The following is an 11234-nucleotide window of genomic DNA, read 5'->3' on the forward strand; positions in this document are numbered from 1 at the left end:
CCCAGTGCCTCCCAGGAACTGCCCCGGCACCACCCAGTGCCCCCCAGGAACTGCACCGGCACCGCCCAGTGCCTCCCAGTAACTGCACCGGCACCGCCCAGTGCCCCCCAGGAACTGCACTGGCATCTCCCGTCCCCCTGCCCCACTGTTAGTGGCAAGAGCCCCAGTGCTGCCCCAGGCACCCGGCTGCCCCTCAGGGTCCCCACGTCAGCACCGCCAGGCGCAGCAGGCACAGGAGCCCCCGTCCCCATGCCCAAGGGTGGGAGGACCACAGGGCTAGGGGGGTGACACCCCCCCACATTTCCAATCCCGGCGCAGGAGCCGCAGCATCAACACGACACCCGCTCAAGAAAACATGTTTCTCTTTCCCCCATCCCAAGCAACACCGTACGGCCGCCCACGGCAGCCCTTCGCCAGCCACCCCCTCGCTGCTGGCGGCTTCTCCGCCGGCCGCCCCCCTGCCCCGGCTCAGACGGTGGCTTCGATCTCGGGGGGCTCGTCCTCCTCCAGCAGGCTGTACGCCGCATGGGTCTGGAAGGGCCGCTGCAGCGGGTGCGCCAGCAGCTTAGCCATGCAGTTGTGCAGCTCCACGGCCGGCCCCGTCAGCGACACCTCGTACTTGTAGTTGGTGCCTTTGGTGTCCAGGCTGCTGAAGAAGGCGTACATCTCCTGGGGAGGGGGACACACGCACACACACACGCAGAGGGACGGGCAGTGAGTGACACAGCCCGCAGCCGCAGCAGTGGGGGGGACGCCCCATCCCATATTTACCTTCCAGCTCGTCTCGTCGTCCTTCTCCTCCACCCCGTTGTGGATGTAAACCACGTCAAAAAAGAAGTAGGGACACTGCAGCATCTTCTGCAGGAGAAGAAGCCGGGAACGGCACCGGGAGGGTCTTCCATGTGCTGGGATGGACCCGGAGCCACCAAGCTCACGCCGTGGGGGGGGGCACAGTGGGGGGGACTTACCTTCATGTGCTCCGACATGGAGAACTGGGGCTGGCAGCCTGGGCGGCCAAACACCAGGATGGTCCGGACCACGTAGGGCGGCGGGATGGTCTGCACGTTCTCCGTCACCGGCAGCTCGATCTTCTGCTGGCTGCACCGGTAGGACGGAGGCAGCTTAGGGACCCATGTGTCACGGGCAGGGCTGCCTGTGGCTCAGGGACCATCCCCCCCACCTCGTTAAAACTTAATGACAGTCTGACAGCTCTCGGCTAGGACTGGGAAAGCAGCACCCACCCCAGGAGCTGTTTGGGTTAAAGGCTCGTGGTGTTTTTACAGCGAAGCGGAGAATTCGTAGCCAGGTGGGAGCTTCACCCCCCCGCCCCAACAGCCCCCGTCATCCCCCCCAAGCCCTACTCACATCAGGTTGAAGAGTCCTTCCAGATCTGCAGCCCCAGGTAAGGACTGATCCCGGCACACAGACCCCTGCCTGTCCCCAGGGACATACGGCACCCAAACCTGGTGCCCAGGCTGGCACCGGGGCACCCAGGAAGCTCCCGCAGAAGGAGGCGATGGTGCCAGGCACTGGGGATGGACCAGGGTGGGGAGAAAACGCCAATAAACGGGTGTTTGGTGGGTCTGGAGAGTCCGGTGTTAAACCCTGCCTTGGGGGATTCAGGGACCTGGGTTCGACCCTCCAACCTCAAACGCTGACACCGCTCTGCGCCGCAGCCGGCTCAGCTGCACCGGGGATGCCAGCGAGGCTGCGGATCTGCTGCCATCTGCAGGCAACAGGCCTGGAGGGTCCCCGCTTATGCTCAAGGGACCCCGTTTGCACCCAAGGGACTCCATTTGCACCCAAGGGACTCTGCACGGTCCCAGCCCCCCCATCCCAGCCCCACAGGCGGTGGGATACTGAATGACTTGCAGACGACGGTCTCCAGGTCATAGAGGCAGCTGCAGACCTCGCGGGGGTCCGAGGTGAACCCTGAGAGCTGAGAGGAGCCGGGGTGAGGGGGGCACGGGGCTGTCGCCGTCCCCGTGTCCCCCTCCGTCCCCGCGGCCCCACTCACCCACGTGGCGTCGTTGTTCACCACCACCAGCGCGAACTCGTGGCACTTGTCGATCTTGTGCTTCGTCCTCACGAACATCTCGATCATCTTCTGGGAGATGTTCAGCGCGTTGGTCTTGGACCTGCCGCGGGGGCCAGAGCTCAGCGGGGACCAGTGTGTCCCCCCCCAGGCACCAACTACACCGGCCCCCGTCCTGGCTGGGGATGGCAGAGCCAGGGTCCCCGGGGCCAGCCCAGCCGAGAGCAGCCCCCAGCACTCACCCGTTAAAGGATTCCAGTTTGGGCAGAGCCATCTCCTCCGCCAGATCCAGGCAGATGATCTGCGGGAGAGAGCCGCGACTGAGCTCCCCCGCAGCCCCTCACCCTGGCGTCGGGGCTGCGCCACCCTCCCCGCAGACACTCACCACCTTCTCGGGGCAGTTCACCCGCGGCGTCTTGACCTGGACTTCGGTGGGGGGTGCTGGACCGGGCCAAGCGGTGCCGTCGGGCGCGGCCGTACCCTGCGGGCTGTCGTCGGCGCTGGCCGCTTCGCCTTCCCCCTCGCTGCGGTTGCCCACGCTGGCCTGGGCGCTCAGCGCCCGGTCCTCGGCCCCCTCGGGGTTGGAGCGGGTCCTGGGTCGCGGTTCTGTGGCCTTCTCCTCCTCCTCCTCGGCGGCACTGCCCGGCTCCGACGTGTCCATCACGCAGCTGCGCTCCATGGCGGCTCCGGACCGATTCCTGGGGGGGGCTGTGGGGTGTCGGCGCTGCCACGGCCCTGTGCCCCCCCGGCCCCTCGCTCTATGCGCCCCTTCTTCGTGTCCTCCCTGCCCCCCCCGCCCTATGTACCCCTTGCTCACGTACCCCCTGCCCCTCACCCCCCTTACCCCGTGCACCCCCCCCGCTCTGTGCACCCCCTGGACCACCCCCCCTGCTCTGTGCACCCCTTGCTCATGCACCCCATGCACTCTCCAACTCCGTGCACCCCCTGGACCCCCCCCACTCCGTGTACCCCTTACACACCCCCTGGACCCCCCCCACCCTGTGCACTCCTTACACACCCCCTGGACTCCCCCCGCTCCGTGCACCCCTTACACACCCCCTGGACCCCCCCCCACTCCGTGCACCGCTTACACACCCCCTGGACCCCCCCCCACTCTGTGCACCCCTTACACACCCCCTGGACCCCCCCCCACTCTGTGCACCCCTTACACACCCCCTGGACCCCCCCCCACTCCGTGCACCGCTTACACACCCCCTGGACCCCCCCCCCACTCTGTGCACCCCTTACACACCCCCTGGACCCCCCCCCCCCGCTCCGTGCACCCCCTGCTCACGCACCCCACGCACCCCCCGTGCCCCGTGGACCCCCTGCCCTGTGGACACCCCCCCCCCCCCCCACGGTCCCCTGCCCCACGCCCCCTCCCGAACCCCCCGGCACCGCACACCCGCTGTTCGCGCCCCCCCTCACGACCCCCCCCCCGGGCGCGCGCTCACCCGCTCCCGGCCGCACGAGCCCCGCCCGGTACCGCCCGGAAGTGGCGGGCGCGCGGGGGCTGCTGGGATTTGTAGTTCTCCGGGGTCCCACCGGGCACGGGGGGGGGGGCAAGAGGGCACCCCCGGCACCCTGAATGCCCCTGCGCGGCACCCCCCCTACACCCGTGCACCGCCCCCTGCACCCCAAATCCTCATAGGCACCCCCCTGCGCCCAGGCACCCTCCCTCTGCACCCCAAATATCCACGGGCAACCCCCGCACCATCCCTCTGCACCCCAAATATCCACGGGCACCCCCCTCACCCTCCCTCTGCACCCCAAATATCCACGCGCACCCCCCGCACCATCCCTCTGCACCCCAAATATCCACGGGCAACCCCCTCGCACCCTCCCTCTGCACCCCAAATATCCACGCGCACCCCCCGCACCATCCCTCTGCACCCCAAATATCCACGGGCAACCCCCGCACCATCCCTCTGCACCCCAAATATCCACGGGCACCCCCCTGCACCCTCCCTCTGCACCCCAAATATCCACGCGCACCCCCCGCACCCTCCCTCTGCACCCCAAATATCCACGGGCAACCCCCGCACCATCCCTCTGCACCCCAAATATCCACGGGCACCCCCCTCACCCTCCCTCTGCACCCCAAATATCCACGGGCACCCCCCTCACCCTCCCTCTGCACCCCAAATATCCACAACCCCCTCGCACCCTCCCTCTGCACCCCAAATCCTCATAGGCACCCCCCTGCACCCATGCACCATTCCTCTGCACCCCAAATACCCCTGCTCCATCCCAGCACTCCGAACACCCCCGCAGCACCCTCCAGCACCCACACACCACCCCCCCGCACCCCAAATACCCCTGCAGCACTCCTTTGCACCCCAAACACCACCCTCCAGCACCTAAACACCCACGCGCTGCCCACAGCACACCTCCCGGCCCAGCACACCCCAGCACCCCACGCAATGCCTCCTAGCACCCCAAATTCTCATGCACCCCCCCAAGTGTTCTGCCTGCCCTCTCCCCCCCCCCCCCCCAAACTCCAGGGGATGCTCAAGGACGCAAAACTGGGTGCATCCACCCACCTGGGTGCGATGGAGCCCGGGCACACGGGGAGGGTCCGGCGGGGGGGCTGAGGTGCCGTGGGGCAGAGCAGGGAAGGATGATGTTGGGGGGGCAGAGCCCCCCCAAGATGGCTACGCCGCCCGCCCGGGCACGGGGCAGCGCAACGGTTAAGCGCAGGAGGTTGCGCCGGGGCTGCCGAGGAAGAGGAAATCTCAGCAGGAACAAGGACAGGGAAAGGCCCAGGGCAAGGGGCCGGCGGCATAGCCGGAACGTGCCGGGACGTGCCGGGAGCCCCGGTTGTGGAACTGGGACGAGCCCCGGGAACGGGTGCTGGCTGGTGCGGGGCATTGTGGGCAGGAGGTGGCCGGAATGGAGAAGGCAAGTGGGGTATCCCGTGGGATGGGTGCTGCCAGGGGTTGGTCCCATGTGGCCGGGGGCTTCCTCGTGCCCCCCACGGGCATCCCCCAGCCGCGGGCACGCCCGGTCCTGGTGCCAGGCTCTGGTAGGCGATGGTGCGGCAGTGCCGGGTCCTGCCCAGAGTGCCGGGCAAGGCGCTGCGGCCGGTCAGATGGTGCCCAAAACTCATTCCCATCCCGGCAAATCCTGGCGGATGTCAGCCCTTCAGTCCCCTGGTGCCGGCCGGGGCCGTGACGGGCGGTCACCTCTACTCCCCACAGCCCCTGCAGCCCCTGCCGGGCGAGGAGGAGGATGAAGACGAGGATGAGGATGATGAAGAGGACATGGCGGGGGACGCAGACGACATCCTGTGCTATGAGGAGCGCATTGCTGGGCTGCTGAGGACGGTGGCCCGGCTGCACCGGAGAGCCGAGCAGCTGCAGCGCCGCATGGGCAGGTACTGGCACGCGGCGGCTGTGGGGTACCGGGGGCCGTCACCGTCCGGCCCTCTCCATCTCTGGTCTTCACCGCCCCACAGGGAGGATGAGGAGGGCTGGGAGGGCACCGCCAGCCTCCCTGCTGCCAACCCACAGCCCCGGCACATCGACGGCACGCGCGACGCTGCCAGCAGCCTGGAAGGTGGGTGCGCCGTGCCGTGCCGTGCCGGCAGCTGGTTGCCTCCTGTGGGGACCTGACCCCGGCCGCTCTCCCTCTCCCCAGCCCACGGCCCCGACCTCTTCGCAGACCTGCAGCACGCCGTGAGCTCGCTGGAGCGTGCCGTCTTCTCCCGACACCGGTGGGCACCGGTGCAGCCTTTGCCCGGCGAGGAGTGGGCGCGGGCAGCCAAGGTGAGGCACACTGGCACGGTCAGCCCAGACGCCAACGGGATGGGCGCTGGCTGACCGGTCCCATATTCCCAGAGCCTAGAGCAGCTGGATCGGACACCGGGCTGGGCCGGGAGGCCGATGTGCCGGGGCCTGGAGGAGGGAGCAGGCGAGGGGCTGCCGGCGGAGAAGGCGGCGGTGGCGGCGGCATCGGCGAGGAACACGGCACTGCGGGCAGCCCTGGGGCGCCGGGACGAGGAACTGAACCGGGTGACCACCTCGCTGCGGGCGCTGCAGGGGGAGCGTGACCGGCTGCAGCAGAAGGTGGGTGCTGAGGACATGGCAAAAGGGAAGGGGGTGGGGGGGCACTGCCCCCGGTTCAGCCCTTGGGGTGCCACCAGAGCGGCTCCCGCGGCTCAGCCCGGTGCTCGGCGCAGGTCCAGGACCTGCGGGATGCTCTGTTCAGGCTGGAGGAGCTGGGGGGCTCCGGCAGCGACAGCCCTGGGCTCGGCAGCCCCCCAGGGCAGGAGGAGCCCCGGCTGCCCCAGGTGAGTGTGGGGCTGGGGTGGGCTGCAGCCGAGGCATGACGGGGGTGGGGGGGGGTCGGCGGGTGGGATCTTGCCCCGGTGCCGGGCTTTGCCTCTTCCCTCTGCAGGACTTGCCCCAGTGCGGCGATGGCGCTCAGCCCCACGGTGTGCCACCCCACAGCCCCCTCTCCCCCCAACCCTTGGAGGGTGCCAGCCGGGAGCAGGAGGAGAGGGTGCAGCAGCTGCAGGGGTGAGTGCCCCCCCCCACCCCACCCCGGTCCCAGGTTCGGCTGAACCTTCACCGGTGGGGAAACTGAGGCACGGTGCCGGGCCCTTGCCATACGGTTAACGGCGGGTACGGGTGGTGCCCAGGTCCCTGGGGAGGCTGCAGGAGGTGAACCGGCAGCTGGCGGCCGCGCTGCAGGAGTGCAAGAGCGATGCGGAGCGGCTCAGCATGGTGCTGGGCCAGCACGAGTCCTGCAGCACCGCCCTGCGCCTGGCCCTGCGCTGCAGGTGGGGACGGGGATGGGGACGGGGGGGGGACAGCCTGCTGTGCCATGCTGAGCCCCTCTCCCTGCAGCGAGCGCTGCGGGGGGGCCTACGCCGCCCTCCTCGACCTGATGCGGGCGAAGCTGGGCAGGGAGGAGGATGGTGCCCGTGGCGGTGAGTGCCAGCTTGGGGGGCTGTGGGGTGTGTGGGGGGGTACTGGGGAGTTTATGGGGAGGATGCTGGGGGGACGCTGGGGAGTTATCAGGGAGGATGCTGGGGGGATGCACGAGGGATGCTGGAGGATATCTGGGATGCAGAGGGGATGTAGGAGGGATGCAGCGGGATGCAGAAGGGATACTGGAGGGGTATCAGGAGGATGTTGGGACGATGCAGGGAGGATGCGGGGGGATATCGAGAGGATACAGGGAAGGTGCTGGGAGGATGCAGGGCAGATGTTTATGGATATCAGGGGGATACAGGAAGGATGCTGGGGAACCCCAGTCCCCAGCGCAGCCCCTGTGGGCACATCTGGAGAAGGGCACCCGCCTGAATGCTGCCTCCCCGTGCCTAGGAGCCGGAGGGGAGCAGACCCCGGGACACGGATGGGGGTCCAGCCCCACACCAACGGAGGGGCCGCAGTTCCCAGGCCGAGCAGAGCCAGATGGCCAGGAGGAGAGCGGAGAGAGCGGCTCCCCCAGGCTGCAGAGGTACTGGGGGAGAAGGGAGGGGGTGTGATGCCGGGCCAGGGCTGAGCTGTCCCTGGGGTGACACCGTGCCCCTGTGCCCACCTCCACCGCCTCCCCGTCCCCGCAGCATCCCGGCACCCCACGGGATGGAGGAGGGGGCCCTGCGTGAGCACATCCGTCAGCTGCGTGCGGAGCAGGCGGCCGTGGAAGCGTCCCTGCACGACGCCCCGGGACCCACCAGCACCCACCGCAGTGAGGACGTCCGAGCCCGGGCTGAGCGGGTGCTGCGGGAAGCCAGGGCTCTCCTGCCTGGCTGGAGGCGACCGGAGAAAGCGGAGCTGTTGCAGGATTTGGCGATGCTCAAGGTGAGATGGGGAAGGGATGGGGGGGTGGCGGATGGCTGGGTCCCTCCCGGGCTTTCAGCGGAGCAGCTGAGAGAAGTGCAGGGGGTGATGCACAGCGGGAGGGAGTGCAGCCGGGGAGGGTTGGGGCCGTACCTCAGTTTCCCCCACCCTGCAATAACGCCGCTGCCCTGCCAGGAGGCCATGGCTGACCTGAAGACTCAGCTACAGCTGGCGGAGAGGGAGAAGCGGGGCCTGGAGGTGCTGGTGGCCGGGCAGGGGCCGCGGGAGGCTGCACTGCGCCTGGTGCTCCAGCACCTGGAGCAAGAGCGGGACAGGGGGCCCGGACACCCCTCAAGCCCCCCCAGCAGCTCCAGCAGCAGCGAGGAGGTAAGGATCGCTCTGACCTCCCCACGGGGACCCTCTGCGGGGCTGGGGGTCTCCCCAGGGATAGGACCCACACTCAGCCTCTACAGGATGCCCAAACTGGCTGGGTGGGAGCAGCGGCTCCTCGGCACCCTCCGGACCCAGAGAGGATGCGGGAAGAACTGCTCCGCACCCTGGCCCGGTAAGAGACCTCACCGGCATGCTGTGGCCCTGCCGTGGGGAACCGTGCCGGCACTGGGCAGCCAGCCAGGCTGGCTGCCATATGGGTGTCCCCAGGGTGGAGGAGCTGTGCACCCGAGCACAGGCACTGGTGCTGTCCCTGGAGCAGAGCAGCGCCGTCAGCCGCGCACAGCAGGCGCAGTGCGTCACCGCCACCGCAGACTTCTTCCACGCTCACAGGTGGGCAGGAGGCACCCGCTTCTCCGCTGGGCAGGCGTTGGGTGCCTTCCTGCATGACCTGGTTGCACATCTGCCCCTGCTTGCCCCAGATGCACGGTCTCTTCCTGCACACCCCAAAGCTACAGTCCCTTCTTGCACACCCCCAATGCGTGGTCCCTATCCGCACACCCCAAAATTGCAGTCCCTTCCTGCATGCCCAAAAAGCTTGGTCCCTTCTTGCACACCCCCAATGCATGGTCCCTTGCACACGCCAAAACCGTGGTCACATCTTGCACGCCCCTGATGCACGGTCCCTTCTTGCACATCCCAAAACCGTGCTCACATCTTGCACGCCCCTGAATTGCGCTCCCTTCTTGCACACCCCAAACCCACGCTCCCTCCCGGCCCTGGTGCACACTCCCTCCTGCCCACACGGTCCCCTCGGTCCCCTCGGTGCCCTCGGTGCCGTGCCCTGGGCCGGGATGCTGAGCGTGGTGCCCGCAGCGCGCTGGCCCTGGCGTACCGCGGTGCCCGTCGGAAGCAGGCAGCCCAGCTGCGGCGGCTGGAGGTGCAGGCAGGAGCCCTGCGCAGGCAGCACGCCCGGCGGGTGCAGGCACTGACCCGCAGGCTGCAGACCCTTGAGCAGGGGACGGCCGGCAGCGAGACCTGCATCTAGAGACCCCCCCCCGTCACCCCCAAGACCCCCACCCATGCCAGGAGGCGCCTGCTGTATCCCCAGGGGGAATAAACTGCTGATGCTCGTGGCTCGGCCAGCCGCACTGTGGTTTGGGGGGCTTTGGGCTTGGGAAAGGGGGGGTCAGGCAGCCGGATCCCCAGCTCGGCTCATCCCAGCGGGGCTGGGAACAAAGGCCGTCCCCTCCCCGCAGCCCCCGCTATCTCCTGGCGCAGATGAAGCCATTTCGTTATCCCTGACGTGGGATCAAAGGTGACGGCGATGGCCGTGGCGGCTGGGGCCCATGCATATTCAGGAGGGAAGAGGAGCAGTGACCCCGTGCTGGGGGCATCCTCGTTGTGCGGGGGGGTGGGGGGGCCCGGCAGCGGGGCTGTGCCAGGGGGCTGCTCTGGGGAGCCGGGGGCTAAATCCGGCAGCCTGAACCCCAGCACGATGAGGCATTTTGATAGTGGGAGCTGGGCTGAGTGTGGGTCTCCGGTGGGAGAATGCACAGGTCTGTGGGGCAGCCCAGGGCTCAGACACGCTGCAGGGTGGAAGGGAAACTGAGGCACGGAGCTATATATAGGCTAAAACGAGGCCTGCATCTCCCTGGAGAGATCCTGCAGCAGAGTTCAAGGCTCAGTGGATCAATATCCAGAGCCGTGGTGATGGAGAGGGCAGAGAGAGGGCTGCAGAGCAGGGCTGCGGAGATGCAGGGCTGCGGAGATGCGGGGATGCAGGGATGCGGGGATGCAGGGATGCAGCTCACCCTCCCTCAAGCTGCCTGTGCCCTCCACCCCCACCACCCCACTGCCACCCAGGAGCCCTCCGAAATGGGGGCAGCCCCACGTCCCCGGAGGCTGCGGGGCTGGATCGAAGGACAACTTCCCCAGGCCCTGGGGAGCAGCCCCGGCACGAAACAGGAGCGGCGGTGCCGTGGAACCCAGCCTCGATCGGTGTGGCAGGTCCTGCCGCACGCCCGGCACGGAGGGGCAATTCCCCGCACCCACATACCGGAGCGGGGGGGCTGCCTGTGCTGCCTGCTCCCAGCCCCTGTCCCTGCCTCCATCCCCCGTGCCAGGCTCCGGTGGGGACCACGGCTTGGCTCGGTCCGGCATGGCTCGTGGGGGGGTCCCGGGGGCCGGTGGCAGTGGCGTGGAGGGGCTGACCTGCAGGTTGAAGGTCAGGGCTCTGCGCTCAGACCCCTTTTCAGATTCAAATGGGTTCCTGGGGGCTTTGTGCGGGGTCAGGCTCCACCGAAAGCCGCATGAAAGGGCCGGGGCGGCTTCAACCCTGGGTGCCGGCAAGAGGGGGAGGGCAGGTGGGACCCACCGCCGCCCCCACCCCGGCTGGAGGGGTCCCCCCCCATTGCATCCTGCTGACCCCAGGGCCAGACCGGGTCTCCCCCCCCCAGGGGCACCGACAGGGACGGGGTGCCCGAGGCTGCGGCATCCCCACCGTGCCCGGTGGCTGCGGGGGCTCGGGGCAGGCTGAGGTGGCCTCGGCTCCCCATTGCCCACCACTGCGCCGGACCCAGCCCCGCTGCCCGCCTTGGCACACGCCGAGCCTCTGGCGAGGACAGAGCGTGCCGTGAGCTCGGGGAGTGGAGCCGGGGGCCTCTGGTACCAGGTACCCTGGTACCCTGCTACCTGCCAGGCTGATGGCACGGCATGGCACAGCGTGGCACGGCATGGCACGGCGTGGCACAGTGCGGCACAGCGTGGCACAGCGTGGCACGGCATGGCACGGCACAGCGTGGCATGGTGTAGCACGGCGGCTGGGGGTAGCAGAACCCCCCTGCTTTGCCCGCTGTTCACCCCCACATGCACCCAGAAACCCGCAGCTCCCCAGGGAAGGCTCCATGTGCCAGTTCACGATTTGCAAAATGCCGCCATTCTGGCCCACTCCCTGCCTCAGTTTCCCCTCTGCGGAGCAGTGTGGGCTGCCGGGAAGCAGAGGGGCCACAGAAAAACCC

At 68.7% G+C, this 11234-nt stretch overlaps 2 protein-coding genes across 2 annotated transcripts; one reads left to right on the forward strand and one right to left on the reverse strand.

The window, feature by feature from the left end:
* Positions 1–360: 360 nt before the first annotated feature.
* Positions 361–3542, reverse strand: BABAM1 (BRISC and BRCA1 A complex member 1). The gene is made up of 9 exons (XM_049809035.1): positions 3490–3542; positions 2421–2733; positions 2278–2336; positions 2018–2138; positions 1861–1939; positions 1366–1390; positions 969–1098; positions 772–858; positions 361–669 (listed from the first exon to the last, which is right to left on the reverse strand). The coding sequence occupies exons 2-9, from the start codon at positions 2712–2714 to the stop codon at positions 469–471; spliced, it is 996 nt and encodes a 331-aa protein (XP_049664992.1). The 5' UTR covers positions 2715–2733; positions 3490–3542; the 3' UTR covers positions 361–468.
* Positions 3543–4802: 1260 nt separating this feature from the next.
* Positions 4803–9290, forward strand: USHBP1 (USH1 protein network component harmonin binding protein 1). Its single transcript, XM_049808248.1, has 15 exons — positions 4803–4936; positions 5236–5411; positions 5493–5593; positions 5675–5802; positions 5875–6102; positions 6216–6326; positions 6434–6555; positions 6678–6818; positions 6886–6968; positions 7366–7501; positions 7608–7845; positions 8020–8211; positions 8298–8389; positions 8485–8607; positions 9091–9290. The coding sequence occupies exons 1-15, from the start codon at positions 4928–4930 to the stop codon at positions 9260–9262; spliced, it is 2052 nt and encodes a 683-aa protein (XP_049664205.1). The 5' UTR covers positions 4803–4927; the 3' UTR covers positions 9263–9290.
* The last annotated feature ends 1944 nt before the right edge of the window (positions 9291–11234 follow it).

The sequence above is a fragment of the Accipiter gentilis genome, chromosome 8 (genome assembly GCF_929443795.1).
Source record: "Accipiter gentilis chromosome 8, bAccGen1.1, whole genome shotgun sequence".
NCBI classification, from domain to species: Eukaryota; Metazoa; Chordata; class Aves; order Accipitriformes; family Accipitridae; genus Astur; species Astur gentilis.